Raw genomic sequence first — 19,731 nt, forward strand, 5'->3', positions numbered from 1 at the left:
TCAAGCCAGTGCTGGGAGATGGAAAATCAGGGAAGACTGTCCCATCACCCCCCTCCTCCTGTGTCTCCTCCTTCTCCCCACTTCCTTCTGCCTTGCTTAGCTCCCTTCCCCAAAACCCAAGCCTTTATGCTCCTGTCCATTTTCTTATTGAGACTCTTTCCGATCCCTGATGAATAATGAACTGCTCTTAGTTAGTAGGCGGTAAACCTCTTTCCCTCCTCCTCCCCCCAGTAATTTCCTTTTTAAAAGGAATCTTCAGGCCACACAGACAGGAGGGCTGCAGCATCTGAGCAGAGGCTGGCTGGGAGAGCCGGTGAAGCCTTAAGCACACAGGTAGCCAGTGAGGACCGGGGAAGAGAGGGTGGGGAGTGAGGAACAGAGTGTAGTTTCAGCTGCCGGGCAGAGCTCAGGACTTGCCTGGCTGACCCCTTGTCTGAATCTCACAAGAACAAGAACGACAATGTCCAGTTTTTCACTCTTAGGATTGAATAAATGGAATCTGTCCAGATTAAACAGAATCCAATCATGAGTGCTGCACGTCTGCGGTATTAATGGTGGTGTGTTTTGCCTGGAAATAATTCTCAGGAACCTGCTTGTGTCAACAGTGGTGACGGGGAAAGCCAAGTATCAGCTTTGGCCTTGAAAAGAGGACACCTTAAATTACACAGGAAGGGACCAAAACAGGAGCACATGGTTCTTGGACCATTTGATTCCCTGGCCTATGGGTTGTGCCCCAAATCACTATCCACCGGTGGAGGGATCTTTAGGGGCCAGACCAGCCTGGCCCTGGAAACCAGCACCCTCTGGGACTCCAGCAACAGTGAGGAAGGGCTCCATGTGCTGAAAGATGCTGGTATCAAGAGCCCTGGGCCAAGCAGGCTGCACTGCCTGAGCATGTAACTCTGGATACCACAGTTGTGTTTGCATTGACCAACAATCAGGATTTTAATTCTTCTCTTAATACAGGGAAAAGAAGGCATCATTTATCTTTATTTTATAGTACAATATCAATTTTATAATATTGCTATACACTCAGTTCAAAGCTCTGGCATTATAAGGTGATCAAACCATCTGCCTCTTGCCTCTGAAGCCCACCGAACTCAGTCAGTAATACCGCAGACGTGCAGCACTCATGATTTGATTCTGTTTAATCTGGACAAATTCCATTTATTCAATCCTGAGAGTAAAAAACTGAACCAAATGCATCTGAAATGTAATAGGAGCCTTTACTCCAACATTTAAGTCTTAACATTTTAAGGTAAGAAACACAAAGATATCCCATGTGGGATTCTATGTGGTTTTTCAGTGTGATACATTTCCCAAAAACCTGTCATTCTTAGTAGAAATTTTCCAAGTCTGGTCCTAGTTTTAAATATGATTTAGTTTTCAAATGTTGGAACAGAGCCCCTTCTGCCATTTGCAAGTGGAAATATTTTCTCTCTCCACCTTTAAAAGCCCGTAGGGATTGTCGTACATGTGTGCATATGTAATCGAAAATGTAGTCACCTGCAAATTTGCTTTGCAGGGAGTATTATTAATGGCCCATTTTAGCATGAGTCATATGAGCAAGGAGTGGGCAAACATGAATCATATTAACAAGGGGTGGGAATCTGAGTCTTGCTCTGCAGAAATTCTGCTGGGGTGAAGGCTTTTCATCTGAGATTTCGAAGATAAAAGGGGCTATTAAAGAGGAGATGAACATCTCAATGCTTGCTCAGTGAGCCCTGAGTGCCATGCCTGGGGGATATGGGGCTACTCTCCAGCTCTTTTGAATGAAGAACTGTACAGGTTTTGACTCAATATCTTTGTTATAATACACTTTATGTTAACCCAAACATGCAAAAGTGACCCCAGTTCCAAGAACATAAAAGAACGGGAACTCTTGGTCGCACACCTATCTAACACCGAGGAATCATCTGCGTGCGCTTGACTGTCTCCACCTCCACGCCCTCCGTTCGTGAGGGACCGTCTACAAGGTGCTGAAACAGATCAGGGAAAGCCACGCTGGGACCGATGACTGTAGAAAGAAGTCAACACGATGAATCTCACAGTTAATCACTGTGTCTGTTGTTTAGTCATTAAGTCACATCCAGCTCTTTTTGTGACCCCAAGGACTGTAGCCCGCCAGGCTCCTCCATCCATGGGATTTCCCAGGCAAGAATACTGGAGTGAGTTGCCATTTCCTTCTCCAGGGGATCTTCCCAGCCCAGGGTTTGTACCTGCATCTCCTACATTGACAGGCAGATTCTTCACCACAGAGCCACCAGGAAAGCCCCAGTTAATGATGCTACTTAAATCTATAAGCTGTGGAACCTGAGGAAAGTAAGTTTGCAATAGTAACTGGTTTTGAATGATTCATTCAAATATTCATTCAATAAATAGGCGTGTGTGTGTGTGTGAGTGTGTGCTTAGTTGCTCAGTCATGCCCAACTGTCTGAGGCCCCATGGAGTGCGGCTTCTCTGTCCATGGAGTTCTCCAGGCAAGAATACTGGAGGGGGCTGACATTTCCTCCTCCAGGGGATCCTCCTGTCCCAGGGATCCAGCTTGAGTCTTGCGTCTCCTGCACTGGCAGGTGGATTCTTCGCCATTAGTGCCCCCTGGGAAGCCCCCAGACAGGCACTTAGGCACTGCTTAAGGTGCTGAGCACAGAGGCGAATGAGTCACTGTCCCACAGGTAGCACACTGCCCAGGAGAGATATGTAAGTACCCAGAAAGTCGTGACACAGACTGACTTGACTCAGGCTCTGTAGGACTCACTCCCTGGTGCTGAGAGAAAACATATGGTTCATTGTCAACTTTGGGGACAAAGCATCGATCTTTCTGTACAAGGGATTGTATACAAATGAATCTGTAAGTGCCTAGATTCTATATACTCTGTTTCAAAATAACTGGCTCCTTATCAGTAATAAAAACTTGAGAAAAAAGCTTATGAAGCTAATACAAATATCTGTACAAATATTTGACCACAAATAATTTGAACTTGTCTAATCTCATTACATTGGAGAAGGCAATGGCACCCCACTCCAGCACTCTTGCCTGGAGAATCCCATGGACGGAGGAGCCTGGTAGGCTGCAGTCCATGGGGTTGCTGAGGGTTGGACACAACTGAGCGATTTCACTTTTACTTTTCACTTTCATGCATTGGAGAAGGAAACGGCAACCCACTCCAGTGTGATTGCCTTGAGAATCCCAGGGACAGGGGAGCCTGGCGGGCTGCTGTCTATAGGGTCACACAGAGTCGGACACGACTGAAGTGACTTAGGAGGAGGAATCTCATTACATAGATGGTAATGGGTAGGTGCCCAAAAAGCCAAATGGGGAGATGCTATGAGAAATGCACAAAAAGTGAGGATATTTTACATAAGACATCCTCTAAAAAAAACACATCCACATTCTTTGTCTAATTTAATCACAGAATCTGCGGTCAGAACATGTAAGGCTAAGAAGATCTGTAAACTCCTCAGGGTCATAAGCTTTGACTTCAAGCTCACTGTCCTTGGAGGCGCCATTGTCCTGCAGAGGCTCTAGGAAAGCAATGGGCACACCCAAGTCATGACCGAGAGCCATTTCTGCCTCCACCACTCCACCCAACAGGTGGGATCACTTCCATCACATCGTCATGAAGTAGACCTTGCCCTTCAATATCCAGAAGCTTCCCTAACAAGATCCCTAAGCTTTCATGAATTCTGCATCCGAGGTTGGTGTATTGTTGGTAAAAAGCAGACGTGCCCTTACTGCAAAGAGAAGGTCGACTTGAAGAGGATGATCAATAACCCGTATCCTTTTTATGAAGTTGTGAAATATTATTTTCTGACGATACATTCTTTAATCTAAACTTTCTTTATCCTCACTACAGGTACAGCAGAAAACACTGTTTTCCCTAACTACCAATTTCAAAGTGACTTGTCCCTCTCCTTGCCCATGTCTGGGTTACTATTCTAGCTCAGTTAAATGCCAAAAAAGATACATTCTACACTTAGTATTCCACTATAAGGGCTTCAGTGAAAATGTGATGGGACATTGCAAATATGGATAATATGAATACATGGAAGGATAAGATAAGTAGGTAGGCAGATAGATGGATGATAAATAACGGGTGGATAAGATGAGTGGATGGAGAGGAAAATAGAATAGAAAACTTAAAAGCCCCAACTGTGAACTAGAATATAGAAAAGTATTTTTAAGGTGTACCAAATTGTATTATTTCCAGAAATGAGTAGGGTTTTTCTCCCTGAATTTGGGCTTCTTTAATTCCTCGCTATATCTCATCTTTTCTTAGGCTAACTGAAGTAATAATAATATTGAAAGGAGTGAAGACCTATTACAGATTTGGTCACTGAATGGCAACAACAGGATTTTTATAGACAGCAGGGACCCCCAACCAAATAAACTCACATCTCATTAAGGTCACAGGAAGGGAGTGTCCCCCTCCAGCGCTGACTGCAAGCCTTGGCCCTCTACCCAACCCACCCAGGGGGGTAAACAGATCTAAAACACATCCCCCTTAAGTGGAAGGACCCTGAGGGGATGGCCACAGCCTGCTGGAACTCCCTCTTAGCTCCTCAGCAGCAGCCATCCTACAGTCAGTCCCCTACGTAGGAACCTCCAGGTCGTGTGAAATACGTTATTTGTGTGAAAAAATACATTATATAGACAATGATGTTAGTTGGGTACCTAGATAACTTTGTTGGACTTATGAAAGCCCTCTCTGAACAGAACTCACTCATATGCAGGGGACTTACTGTATTCCTTCTGAGTTCCAGTCACCTGAATTTCACAGTGCTAGAGATTCTCCCATCCCTGCCCCCTTGACTCTTCACCAACCCTAACTGTGCGGTTCACCAATGGCTATCTGCAGAAACGCCCCCGTGGCTGAGAACTGCAAGTCAAGGGAAGGCTTGCCAGTAGAGCCGCAGGGTCTCAGAGCCACACCCCAGCACAGAGAACCCGCTCCGGCCGCCAGCTCCCCTCCCAGCTGGCCTTTCTCTCCGGAGCCAGCCAAGAATAGCCACGGCAGAAGGCTGTCATGCACCTTCTCTCCTCACTAGGCTGAGGCCAGAACAGCTTCTGGTTAATAACTCACTTGTGAAACCTCCGTATATGCGTCTTTGTTATAGAATGGGTGATAATGTGACCGTAAATGTCACCTTAACGATCATTTAAATAATAAAAGACAATTGGTTTCTTTGAGAGAACGAAATGGTCTTGAGAGAATAAACTTTTCAATATTACATGTACTTTTTTTTTCTGTGAAATACAGAACTGTGTTTCTGAATGGAACATCCTAACAACAAGCATCATTCTTCTAAGGCAGCTAAAGAAACACAGGCGCTCTTCACTGGGATTCAGTGTAAGATAAATGATAGGTCTGCCTCTCCGTGTATGACATGGCTGATAGAGCTACTACGTATGAAGTTCCCTCAGCACAGTCTAGCCGAGGGACCAGGATAGGATATGTATTATCAGTGAACTAATGTCTTCCTTTTTAACATGCAATGAGTTCCCTCTGATGAACCACAGCAGAATAGCCCAGAGCTGTTTTTGCTTGCTTAACTTAGCGGTAGTTTTCATTGTCCTTGGTTTTCCAAGTTCGTCATTCCGCTTCCTTTCTTTCAGGATGTGACCCTTACCTTTTATTCTTGTTTGGGATTATATTTGGGGATTTTATTGCAGACCATTTTACTTTTAGAAATTAGGTGTGGTATAAATAACAATGACTATTTCTGCTACGTGGCTAGATATAAAGCAACCTCCTTAACTGAGATTCAGCTGGGAGCGCACACACTTTTTATATGGACAGATCCTGGACTGGCTTCGTTATCTGGTGGCCTGGCAACCTGTGGTAATCGGAATCGTCCAAGGCATTAACTATTCACTAGGGCTGGAATAGCATGGCACGCCTACCCCAGAAGCAATGTACTGCATGTTGAAATATTTTCTAATACTCTTTTAATTTTTAGAGATCCCAAGAATTTAGAGAACTGAATAAAAACTGGCACTGGGTCTGTGTGGAAAGAATTTAAACAGAAGCTGAGCAATGCTTCTTTCTGATTACAACCATTTTCTCATCCGTGCTTGTGGCACATTTGGTACCACTCACCGTGGACATCCCATCCCGAGTCTGGCTTACAGTGGTCTCACCCGGGATGGGTTTCAGAGGTCTGCAGAGTGCTTCTCACATACAATTTTACTGAGTTATAACAAATGCCGTCTTATCAGTTCAACATCTTCAAAGAAGTAGACTCATTAAATCTATGGTTTAAGGACACGGTCTTTTCTGTTCTCTGTGCTCATTATCCCGCGGCAGCTTTGGTACCACAGAGCCCTTCCATTAGCGATCACTCTCAAAACCTCTAGCACCGGCTGCCGCCGTCCACACGATGGGCCAGAGCCGCGCGGGGGCCCCTGGGGGCCCACCCACGGGTGACTGGGGAGCGCATCCCTCTCCCCTTCTGGGCCGCTCTGTTCACACTTAAACCCACACACACTCTTTCCACGGCCATACTGTTTCCGTTTCCGTCCCAGCCCTTTTCAACACCTGAAGTCACATCCTAGACTCATTTGTCTACTGTCTGTCTTCCTCTCCATGAAGACAGAGGACTGTATGTTTTGCTCCCTACTATCTTTGCAGTGCTTGGGCAGCACCGGACACATAAGAGGCACCAATAAATACCTGCTGAACAAATGAACCAATCCAACAAGAAAGAAAAAATTAACAGAACTGAGAAGACAAGTCAGAGCAAACTAACCTAAGAACGGCACTACCACGTTGAACTCCGTCAAATTAATTCATTTTAAATTACTGGTCATTTACTAAATAGTCACCACTATACGTCACACCAGACATCTGCAACACTTGAAGATATTACACTTGAATGAAGTAAAAAGGAAACACATCTGGCAACACATTGCTGCAACATAGGTGACCGAGTTATCCTACTGAGTGAAGTAAATCAGAAAGACAAATATCCTATGATGTCACTTATATGTGGAATCTAAAATATGACACAAATGAACTGATCTGTGAAACACACTCGCAGACACAGAGAACAGACTTGGAGTTGCCAGTGGGGAGGGGGGCCAGGTACCTGCTGGATTGGGAGTTTGGGATTAGCAGATGCAGACTATTACATATAGAAAGGATAAACAGCGAGGGCCTACTGTATAGCACAGGGAACTATATTCAATATTCTGTGATAAAGCATAATGGAAAAGAATATGAAAAAGATACATATATGTATAACTGAATCACTTTGCTGTGCAGCAGAAATTAACACTATAAATCAATTATACTTAATAAAATTTTAAACAATTTTGGCAGTGTACTTTATACAAAATTCCATCGTAGTTATAATGATGAGATCTCACATTAAGATGGTTTTTTGGCTGTGCCAGGTCTTCATTGCAATGCATAGGCTTTCTCTAGTTGCAGGGCAGAAGCTTAGTTGCTCCAAGGCATATGGGATCTTAATTCCCCCACCAGGAATCAAACCTACATCCCTTGTGTTGGAAGGTGGATTCTACACCACAGGAGCCCCAAAAAAGTCCCTCACATTAAGATTTCTACCTGTTGGTAATTTTCCTTCTTGAAACTACTCAGTGCTTCAGTATCACAACCGGCTCATCATCCAGATCATTAGAAGATTTAACTCTAGTTTATCTCCCTACTCAGCAGACATTTCAACAATTCCATATATATTACATACCAGCCATGTGCAAGGTTAAAGAGATGAAACAAGATTCTTGAACTGGGTATTGACAAACCACCTTGCAGTTGGATAAACACCAACGAACACTTAGTTTCTCTTCTGTACAAGAGTCCTTAAATGACCTCTGTTGTATTTGACCTCTGATGTATTCAACCTCTGGGGTATTGGCCACTTATTTTTTATGGAGAGCTGCATGATGACCCTTTAGAACTCTGAGCAAGCAAACCAACAGATGTCTGCATGGAATTGTGACTGAACTTCAGAGCTTAGAATTGTTAGATAATTACCAAACAATATCAAGAAAAAAAGAAAACAGAGATGCTATTTTCTTTATATAGTTTAAGCATGTAAAATCTAATCTCAGTTTTATGAAGTAATATGTATATACACATTGAAAAAATTATGGAGAGCACTAACCTATCCAGTTACCAGCGGTTAGCTCAAGGTGAAGGGATAAGAGCTGACTCTTTCTTTTTTATGCTGTAGTTTCTTTTCCTAAATTTCTACAGTTTAACATTTGTAATGAGAAAAGTAAAGATTCTTTTCAAAAAATTATTTTAAATCTATCAATTAACTATGGAGCTGTTTCTGTTGCTGTTTAAATTACTGAAATTAAATCTACAGATCACGTCCATATTAAATTTGTCTGGTTCTCATGACAACATTATACTTAGGTAGGAAATAGAGAAGTAAAGCAAAAAGCCCATTTTGTGTTTGGTTTCTGTGGCATCTCTAGTTTCCTCTTCCTGAACTTGTCTGTTTTTTATTAGGCTGGCTACTGTCTCCTCCGTTGCACGCTCCCAGGAGTTTGTAAGAGAGAAGAACCCACCCTGTGGGTTTCCCAAGGACTAAAACCTATTATGCAGTTTATGAACTTATTTCTTCGGTATAACTTTCTGCAAACAACAGAAAATATACCCGAGATCCCTGCTAGGACCCATAACACCAAAATGTTCATTTACAAACCATAGTATATAATGAGATGAATCACTCCTCGGAAAATAATAATTGCTAACATCCGCCACAGGCCTGTGTGGGCATCTGGGTCTCCATTCTTGCGGGCGTGGTCCTCTTGCCTTCTCAGCCTGAACAGCACCCCGGGGTACATACCCAGTGCTTCACTGACTCTGCTGCACATCCGTCTCAACACAGGACCCTCTGATGGATTCATTACTACCCTGTCTTTGTGACAGGGAAATATCTGCAGTCAGACTGACTTACCCAAAGATGCACTTGTCCTAACCCAGGGCGTTCTGACTTCAGACCCCAGTAAACCACAGAGACCCAGTTCTGGCTGAAGAAGAAGCAAGGTCACTTTCTTCACACATGGTTCCCAGCTTACCAAGAGAGTTGCACAGAATCCATAAACAGCTCCTTGCTTTTAAATTTAATACATTCATTTAATGCCTTATTATCTAGATTCTAAAAATTAACATATGGAAGTAGTATCTTTCTTTTAAATCATTGTGTATCAGATATTTTTGAGTCATTGTGAGGAACCTCTAGGTTGATGCTTGCTTAAAATTTTATTTAGCTCACACATACTTCTATAACATTTCAGAAAGAGAAAAAGAGAGCCCTTTTTAGAATTAGAAACAAGACTCTTAAAAAGAAGGAAAAAGCAATATGACTCAGGGAGCAGCGTAACCAGACACTAATGAGAACTAACGAGAACTTCGGAGAAGGCAATGGCACCCCACTCCAGCACTCTTGCCTGGAAAATCCGATGGGTGGAGGAGCCTGGTGGGCTGCAGTCCATGGGGTCGCTAAGAGTCAGACACGACTGAGCGACTTCACGTTCACTTTTCACTTTCATGCATTGGAGAAAGAAATGGCAACCCACTCCAGTGTTCTTGCCTGGAGAATCCCAGGGACAGGGGAGCCTGGTGGACTGCCGTCTATGGGGTCGCACAGAGTCGGACACGACTGAAGCGACTTAGCAGCAGCAGCAGCAATGAGAACTTCACACATAACTAAAGGCTGAAGATCAGCATCAGGGATATAGGAGACGGCTTTAAAATTCTTCAAAACAGTATTTATTTCATTAGTTTCATTTCCATAGAAATACATAACTTACTGCATCTTGGGTTATATACCCTCTCTCAAGTAACTATGGCTGGAGAAACATCAAATACTGAGAAAGACACACACAGTTCATTTTAAAATTCACCCTCTAGGTATTTTAGTATCCTGTAAAGCTTAATGGGGACACAAAACAGCACTTTTTTTTCCTGAGAACAATATATTTGGCTGAAGGACTTTAACATTTGTCTTGTTGCTCCTGAGGGCAGTCACACACAGAAGGGACAGCTGGGGGACAAAGAACACCCTCTCCAGACATGGATGAGTCCCCTGGCAGAAAGCTGATGGAAAGTCACTTAAAATCTATTCATTTCTGCTGCTTCCTAAGCCAATTGCTACAGATAATACACATTTATCTATCCTATGATCATGACTGTCTCAGAGGATAAATAAAAGCCTAGAACCATGCTTTTCCAATTTGGTAGCAGTTTTTATAAAACAGCTCTCTAGACAAAATTTGAACAGTTTTAGTCATTTTAGTAAGCAGGTCCTCATTCATCTAGTTTATATATCGTTGTTGTTCTGTCACTAAATTCTGTCTAACTCTTTGCAACCTCATGGACTGCAGCACACTAGGCTTCCCTGTCCTTCACTGTTTCCTGGAGTTTGCTCAAATTCATGTCCACTGAGTCAGTGATGCCATCCAACCATCCCATCCTCTGTCATCCCCTTCTCCTCCTCCTGCCCTCAATCTTTCCCAGCATCCGGGTCTTTTCCAGTGAGTCAGTTCTTCACACCAGGTGGCCAAAGTATTGGAGCTTCAGCTTCAGCATCAGTTCTTCCAATGAATATTCACTGGATGGAACTGAGTCAGAACGGACTCAGTTATAACTAGTGCTAGAAGGACCACCACCAGACCAAGACTGACCCGTAATGAAGGATCCTAGGACCTTATTGCAGCTCTCAAATTTAACCAGAACGCTTCCTGCTGAGTCTCATCCGTGGGCCACTCCAGGTAGGTCTTGGTGTTCATGATCTTCCGCAGCTTACAGAAGCGCTGGGGAACGGCCTTCTTGTCAATGGGCTCCAGCAGAATCAGAATGGCAGCATCATTGTTCTCATCAAAGAGACGGAAATGGGAGAAGTCCAGCTCATACTTGCACCACTCGCTCCTCACAAAGTTCTCCGAAAGCACAAAGATGGTTTTGTGGCTCTTTTCAATGGAGTCAATGATGTTGTCGATAATCCACTTGCCAGGAACGAAGTCTCGCTTATGAAGACACAGCTTAAAGGGAGGGTTGAAGTGCTCCAGCTCCTGGACCATGAGGTTCTCCACCCAGTAGGAATCCTGCTCACTGTAGGACACAAAGGCGTCGTAGCAGAGGTCCCTGCGGGGAGCCGTCCTGGGCTTCCTCTTGGCCTGGAGCCAGGCCCACATCATCTTCATGTACCACAGCCCGTGGAAACGGTGACACAGCGCCCCCGTGAGCAGGAGCAGCAGGAAGAGGGCACAGCACACGGCGGACACCACGGCCGCCCGGTGGCATTCAGAAAGGGAGAGCCGGGCGTCCTGCACCCGCTGGCCCCGCACGTGCAAGGGAGCGTCACAGCGGTAGCCATCTGGCCAGTCGACCAGGACGCGGGCCAGTGCCTGCTGTCCCTGTGTGAAGGACAGGAAGTCACAGGAGCAAATGAAGTTGTTGCCACCGGCCTCCAAAGCCTTCAGTTGTGGAAAAGAATCAAGTTGTTCCTTCGAGAAAGTATTTATTATATTTCCGCTAATTCTCATAACTGATAACACGGGTAAGAAGGAGGCATCTGGTAGAGTCTTCAACTTATTTCTGGAAATATAAAGTTCTTTGAGTTGCGGCAAAATCAAAGAAAATGAATCGAGATTGTTATTGCTAACATCTAAAATTTCCAGGGTCTGGGGAAGGCACTGGGTTAAACTGTGTATCCTCGTGCTGGATAAGTTCAACTGTTTCATTTTTCCTGGCCACTGACAAGTTTCAGGCATTGAAAGAAAATTATTCTTACTGATATCAAGGTTATTCAGATTTTTCAGAGTAAGCAAAAGTTCTCCAGTTTTTTCTAGTGATTTCAAACGATTCTGCCTTAAAACCAGGGTTTGAAGGAAGGGCCAGGCATGCTCACAGGCTGAGTTTTTCAAGGTTTCTTCAGACATTAAGTTTTCACTGAGATCCAAATATTCTAGAGATTTTAAATGTTGTGAAAGTAAACAAGGAACCAGGAAAACCTTACTGTTTTCTATTGTGACTCTTTTAACTTTGCCTGTGAGTGGATATATACTACTCAGATCATAAAATAAGAAAAACTGTGGGATATGCAACTTCCGTATTGTTAACGTCTCCACGTTACCTAGGTATCTAATTCTGTTCCAAGTCAGTGCTCTAAAATCGCCAATTCCATCATGAGTACAGTCATCAAACTCTACTTCTAAGATCCCAGAAACATAGTTAAACAGTTTGACAACTTCAACAAAACTTTCATCGGTGAATTGCACATTTCTAAATATAAGCTTTTTAACTGATGTATTAATTTCACTGATGGATGCTTCTGAAAAATAGAAAGTGTGCAAATTAGTATCTCTCAGTTCTAAATAATCTAAGGAACTTACAATATCTATAAGAATGTCCAGGAGTAAAACAGGCTGCTTCAGATGAAGAATCAGATGGCTAATGTTCTGGATCGACTTTAAACTCTTTGGCACATATAACTGCAGATTTTGAGCACTGATCTCAAGCTCCTCAAGAAAAGTCAGTCCAGTGAAATCCTTTTCATGAATCTGAGTGAAGCTGTTACTATTTCCCACTTTCAGGGTCCGCAGATTTGGGAGATGAGAAAAAAGAGATGTTTCCCCAAGTGTTTTGTATAAATTGCCCAGTAAGTTTAAGAATTTCAGGACATAAAGGGACCTGAACCAGGAAGATGATAAGTTAGATAAGCGATTATAGGATAAGTCCAAATATTCAAGATTCCTCAGGTGAAAAAAAGAATCTTCCTCCACCGTGTGAATTTCATTGGCCCCCAGCCTCAGAGTCTTCAGGTTCACACACCTCTGCAGGTCTCTGTTGCCGACATAGGTGATCTCGTTGTTGGACAGGTCAAGGCTTTTCACACCTGCCGTGAGACCAGAGGGGATGGAGTTTAAAGATCTGGAATGGCCATCGCAGACACCAGTTGGGTCACAAGACAGAGAAGAAGCCTGATCAGAGGCTCCTTCCGTGGACACGCTGATTACAGCCCAGACCCATGCTGTCCACAAAGCACGTGGCATTGTCCAGTGATTTGACCTACAAAGAAAAGAAGTTCAAATGAATGACTGTGTTTGACATCATGGCTTAATTCCAGTTCTTGAGAAACGTTCTGTAAGATATAAAACATGGGACTTCCCTGAGGTCCAGTGGTTAAGAAGCCACCTGCCAATGCATGGGACTCAGCTGCAGCACAGCTACTGAGCCCGTGGGCTGCAAGTACTGAAGCCCATGTACCTAGAATCTTGCTCCACAACAAGAGAAGCCACCTCAATGAGAAGCCCGCACGCAGCAACAAAGACCGAGCCAGCCGTAAATGAATGCGACCTAGCACACACATCAGCTCAGTTCAGTCGCTCAGTCGTGTCCGACTCTTTGTGACCCCATGGACTGGAACACGCCAGGCCTCCCTGTCCATCACCAACTCCCGGAGTTTACTCAAACTCATGTCCACTGAATCAGTGATGCATTCCAACCATCTCATCCTCTGTCATCCCCTTCTCCTCCTGCCATCAGTCTTTCCCAGCACCAGGGTCTTTTCAAGCGAGTCAGTTCTTCGCATCAGGTGGCCAAAGTATTGGAGTTTCAGCTTCAGCATCAGTCCTCCAAGGAATATTCAGGACTGATTTACTTTAGGATGGACTGGTTGGATCTCCTTGCTGTCCAAGGGACTTTCAAGAATCTTCTCCAACACCACCGTTCAAAAGCATCAATTTTTCACACACACACACATATATCAACAAATAACCAAGAGGGAAATGGAATGTATGAATAGGATAAAAAATGAACTTCCTAACACCTCCAACTACACTAACACAGATAGACCACCAATGGACAATGACATAAAAAGCACAGTGCCACCTGGGAATATGGAGCAAGACCAATCATGAATTGAAAAATGAGTAACTGAATTACAGAGGATGAAAAAGCAAGCAGTTTAAGAAAAGGGCTAGGCTTAACCAAGTGGATGTACAACCTATTTGTACTCTTCAGATCTTCCACTAGAACACACCTCTTGTCTGACCTGATGCCCCCAAGAGTTAAAGGTCTCACAAAGCCAAACCACAGCTCTCTCTGACCACCTTTCACTAGAAGCAGCTCCAGGAAGAGTGTGCTCTTTAACCAAAAGAAAAAGGTTCCATGCTTGTCAATCTGTTTTGCACGTGTGTGTGTGTGTGTGTGTGTGTGTGTGTGTGTGCATGCGCACTCTCAGTGGTTCAGTCATGTCTGACTCTTTGCAACTCCATGGACTGCACTTCACCAGGCTCCTCTGTCCACGAAATTCTCCAGGCAAGAATACTGGAGTGAGTTGGCATTTCCTCCTCCAGGGGATCTTTCTGACCCAGGGATCAAACCCATGTCTCCTATGTCTCCTGCACTGCGGGAGGATTCTTTACCTGCTGAATCACTGAGGAAGCTGTTTGACTCAGTACCTTTTTAAAAAGATCATTCTGGGGAAACAACAATACTACCATTGCCAATACTCACACGTCCATCTAAGGGTGAGTGTGCCTCCTCAGGGCTCTCTCTTCGGATCCGATGTCTACGCATCTGTCTTTGTTCTGGTAACATTAAATATATGACGCATCTTTACATCCAGAAGAGCAAGGCCTTCCTCCTTGTTCTTCTGTAAGTGAGCCTTGGTTAGTCTTGGCCCTCTGTATATTCTTATAAACTACAGAATTAGCTTAGCAGTTTCAAAAACAAAATCCATTGATTTTTAATTGGCAATGCCATGAATCTATAGATAATTTGGGAATTACTGACATCGTTACAATATTGAAGTTCTCAGTTCATGAGCATGATATATTTCTATTTATTTTGGTCTTCTTAATCGCAATAATACCTTATGATTTTCCATACGGAGGTTGTGAGCATATTTTTGTGATATTCATTCCTAGGCATTTGATACTTTTGAAGTTTTGAAAATAGTGTTACTTATATGTGGCATATGCCTATAGATATAGAGAGAGAAATTAAATTAAATTTTACATATATACCATGCATTGAGCAACCTTGCAAAACTAATTCAGCAATCTTCACAGTTTATAAATTCCTGTTTATTTGCTACATACACAGTCATATCATCCAGGTATAATGACCATTTGATTTCCTTTTTTCAATCTTTATACTTTTTTCTGTTTATTAGTAAACGCTGAATTTTATCAAATTCTTTTTTTCTTCCTATAACTATTGAGATAATAACATTTCCTTCTTTATTTTATTAATAAATATTGGTGACTACATGGATAAACTTTAGTGGTAAGGCAACCTCACATTTTTTAAATAAACCCACATTTCTATGGATGTATTATCCTTAAGAATGCTCAAACTACCGCACAATTGCACTCATTTCACACACTAGTAAAGAAATGCTCAAAATTCTCCAAGCCAGGCTTCAGCAGGATGTGAACTGTGAACTTCCAGATGTTCAAGCTAGTTTTAGAAAAGACAGAGGAACCAGAGATCAAATTGCCAACATCCACTGGATCATCGAAAAAGCAAGAGAGTTCCAGAAAAACATCTATTTCTGCTTTACTGACTATGCCAAAGCCTTTGTGTGGATCACAATAAACTCTGGAAAATTCTGAAAGAGATGGGAATATCAGACCACCTGATCTGCCTCTTGAGAAATCTGTATGCAGGTCAGGAAGCAACAGTTAGAACTGGACATGGAACAACAGACTGGTTCCAAATAGGAAAAGGAGTATGTCAAGGCTGTATATTGTCACCCTAGTATATCATGAGAAACGCTGGGCTGGAAGAAGCACAAGCTAGAATCAAGATTGCTGGGAGAAATATCAATAACCTCTGATGTGCAGATGACACCACCCTTTTGGCAGAAGGTGAAGAGGAACTAAAAAGTCTCTTGATGAAAGTGAGAGAGGAGAGTGAAAAAGTCGGCTTAAAGCTCAACATTCAGAAAATGAAGATCATGGGATCTGGTCCCATGACTTCATGGGAAAGAGATGGGGAAACAGTGGAAACAGTGTCAGACTTTATTTTTGGGGCTCCAAAATCACTGCAGATGGTGACTGCAGCCATGAAATTAAAAGACACTTACTCCTTGGAAGGAAAGTTATGCCCAACCTAGAGAGCATATTCAAAAGCAGAGACATTACTCTGCCGACTAAGGTCCATCTAGTTCAGGCTATGGTTTTTCCAGTGGTCATGTATGGATGTGAGAGTTGGACTGTGAAAAAAGCTGAGCACCGAAGAATTGATGCTTTTGAACTGTGGTGTTGGAGAAGACTCTTGAGAGTCCCTTGGACTACAAGGAGATCCAACCAGTCCATTCTAAAGGAGATCAGTCCTGGGTGTTCTTTGGAAGGAATGAAGCTAAAGCTGAAACTCCAGTACTTTGGCCACCTCATGTGAAGAGTTGACTCATTGGAAAAGACTCTGATGCTGGGAGGAATTGGGGGCAGGAGGAAAAGGGGACGACAGAGGATGAGATGGCTGGATGGCATCACCAACTCGATGGATGTGAGTCTGAGTGAACTCCGGGAGTTGGTGATGGACAGGGAGGCCTGGCGTGCTGCAGTTCATGGGGTCACAGAGTCGGATACAACTGAGCAACTGAACTGAACTGATTATCCTTTTTATATATTACTGGATTTTGTTTATAATATTTTGTTTAGAATTTCTGAATCTATACTCAGAAATAAAATTGCCCTTTAAATTTCCTTCCTCCTAATGCTGTTGGTGTTGTTAAATACATTAAATACATTAATTTAACAGTTACAAAATGATTCAGATTTTCTTTTTATTCGTCAGTTATGTTTTTCAAGGAATTTATCAAATTTTCTCCTAATTTGTCAAGCTTACTGACATAGTTACTTACATCCTCTTATTATTTTAATGTCTGCTGCTACTGCTGCTAAGTCGCTTCAGTCGGGTCTGACTCTGTGTGAACTCATAAACGGCAGCCCACCAGGCTCTGCCGTCCCTGGGATTCTCCAGGCAAGAGTACTGGAGTGGGTCGCCATTGCCTTCTCCAGTGCATGAAAGTGAAAAAAGAAAGTGAAGTCGCTCAGTCATGTCCGACTCTTAGTGACCCCAAGGATCGCAGCCTACCAGGCTTCTCCATCCATGGGATTTTCCAGGCAAGAGTACTGGAGTGGGTTGCCATTGCCTTCTCCATTTTAATGTCTACAGGACCTCTATTCTATTCCTTAGATGAATTATTCATGCCTGCTTTCTCTCTCGATTGTCTTGCCAGAGGTTTATCATCTTTATTAGCATTTTCAAAAAACCAACTTTTCAGTTGACAGAGTCTCAATTTTCTACTTCATTAATTTCTATTCTTATATTACTATTTCCTCTTTCTGCTTTCTCTGGATTTATTTTAATGTCCGCATTTGAGTTTCCTTGGACAGATGTTTCCTCATTCATTTTCAGCCGTTCTTCACTGCTGACATACCCACTTCAGGTCATAGATTTTCCTCTGGGCACTAGCGTAGCTGTATCATCCATGTCTCTCTCCACTCTGTTCTTTCCATACTTTGGTCTCTTCAAGTTTCAGTCTAAACATTTTCTTCTGACCTATTTTCTAGTTTATTTTTTCTTTCTTCAACTATGTTTAATTTACTGTTAAATCTATCCACTGATTTTAAATTTTTTTATTATTACAGTTTTAAGCTATATAAGTTCTGTTTGGCTCCTTTTCACATCTGCTATGTCATTATCATAGTTTAAAATTCTCTTCCAAAATTTTCAGCCTTGATTTTTATCACTTTGAACACTGTATCACAGTCTGACAAGCTGCAGAGCACTTTTGACAGCCTCAGAAGACAGAGAATTAAGTGTTAAGGTCTGGGGCAGTCATGGATTGGATAGGAAAGGCCAAATTAGAGCAAGGAAAGTCCTCACAGAGGTTCCATCACAGCTCTGATTCATCCGGATGGCTCAGGCAGCCTCAATCTCTGAATAAGGACCAAGATCATTTCTGGAATGCTAGTGCTCATGGGTACCTAGCACTAGGTAGCAAAGGAAAATTTGCTTCAGAAGAAGACAGCTTCATCCTAGGCCTCAGATGTCGTTCTGAAAATCTGAAACAATTTTTCAGATACAATGTCCAGTACAAAACAGGAAACAACCAGGCACTAACGGAAGCAAGGTGATAAGCACAAGAAGAGCAGAGACAGCAGACAACAGACACGAGCCCACAGAGGCCACGGATCCAGCCTCGTGCCCACCTCTAAAACTAACAGAGTTAAGATGAGATGACTATTACTGTTTGCGCCTATGTCTATCCCATTGTCTTCCTGCTTAATCAGTTGCTGGAAGAAAAATCCTCTTAGTATAATTTTAGGTATAATTTGAACAACCAAAATTTACTTGATTTTTGTCTGCTTTGTAAGACAGTGCACAAATCTTAAGGAATCTATACCAATTTTTTTTATTATTATACTAAGATTTAAAGTCAAATACGCCCATTTAAAAATTTTTCCTAGCTGCTCTTTCTCTTTAAAAGGTGAAATGTATATGAGTAGAGATCTTGGGCTATTTCATAATTGCATGACCAGTTTTCAACAAATAATAATTATTGATGGTGCTAAAACTATGGTTAACAACTCGATACTTAAGGTCAGAATTACTTGTCTCTCCTCACATTTCCTTAGGACATTATAGCAGTGGGCAGAGAACTCTTCAGTGTAAGACACCAGGAAAGGGAAGGGATGCTCAAGTTAGATGGAGTGGAGTCACATCTAATGAAGGCTGTGGATCGGCACAAAGTATAAAATCATGTGCTTAAAGAATTCAGAAAGTTGCCGGAGTGATGAGGAATCACTGGTCCCAGACTTAGGGTAGGATAGGAGTCTGAGGAGTAAGCCTGGCGTTAGAGGCGACCTAGCTGAGAGGAAGCTGAAGCCCTGTGGCTCAGAGTGAAAGCAGGACCAGACTTCTGCTCCAGGGCAAGGGCTGGGATGCCGAGGTGAAGCCAGACTGGAGAGGGACAGGCTCGTGGCCAGAGAAGTGCAAGTGGGCTCTCCATAAAGCCAGGCGCAGAGAAGGGGCTACACCTTCTGTGAACAGGGCCCTCACAAACCTCTGCCCTCTGACCCTCGGTCTCCACCTGGCTAGAAGCTAGCCTCCTAGAAATCTCCCATAAGGTCTGCCACAAATGCTGGTATGGATCCAAATATTAAAAGATATAGTTCAGTTCAGTCGCTCAGTCGTGTCTGACGCTTTGCGACCCCATGGGCTGCAGCACACTAGGCTTCCCTGTCCATCGCCAACTCCCAGAGTTTACTCAAACTTATGTCCATTGCGTTGGTGATGACATCCAACTGTCTCATCCTCTGTCGTCCCCTTTTCCTCCTGCCTTCAATCTTTCCCAGCGTCAGGGTCTTCTCAAATAACTAAGAATTTTTCAGAACTAAAGAAAAACGTAAGTTCACAAATTAAAAATGTATATTAAATCCCAAGCAAAAAAAAGAATAGAAATTTCTCATCTAACCTCAAAACAATGGAATAATAGCCCCAAAGGGGTGAGAAAACATACGTGTTAGTCTAGACATTTATATCCATTTAAATAATCATCCGAGTAAAGCTAAGACATTTCCAGACATTAAAGACCTAAAAGAGAATTTTATGCATAGACCGTTGTTGAAAGAAGTACCCAAATACATATGTTCTTTAGCAACATGGAAAATAAACCTGGTAATAGGCAACAAGAAGCAACAACTGGATTTTTTTTAACATAACGATAGATAAGGGA

At 42.8% G+C, this 19,731-nt stretch overlaps 2 protein-coding genes across 2 annotated transcripts in view; one reads left to right on the top strand and one right to left on the bottom strand.

The window, feature by feature from the left end:
* The window catches only part of RNF175 (ring finger protein 175), a 62,437-nt gene extending 56,546 nt beyond the window's left edge, over nt 1-5,891 (top strand). Inside the window, exons 8-9 of the mRNA XM_068990210.1 lie at nt 3,676-3,777; nt 5,771-5,891. Of these exons, the coding sequence (XP_068846311.1) occupies nt 3,676-3,777; nt 5,771-5,891 (223 nt within the window). The remainder of the gene's footprint in view (nt 1-3,675; nt 3,778-5,770) is intronic.
* A 3,464-nt stretch (nt 5,892-9,355) lies between these two features.
* Nucleotides 9,356-13,030, bottom strand: TLR2 (toll like receptor 2). The gene has a single exon (XM_068989651.1). It carries the CDS (start codon nt 13,028-13,030, stop codon nt 10,676-10,678), a length of 2,355 nt encoding a protein of 784 aa, XP_068845752.1. The 3' UTR covers nt 9,356-10,675.
* Between the last annotated feature and the right edge of the window lie 6,701 nt (nt 13,031-19,731).

The sequence above is a fragment of the Capricornis sumatraensis genome, chromosome 17 (genome assembly GCF_032405125.1).
Source record: "Capricornis sumatraensis isolate serow.1 chromosome 17, serow.2, whole genome shotgun sequence".
Lineage (NCBI taxonomy): Eukaryota > Metazoa > Chordata > Mammalia > Artiodactyla > Bovidae > Capricornis > Capricornis sumatraensis.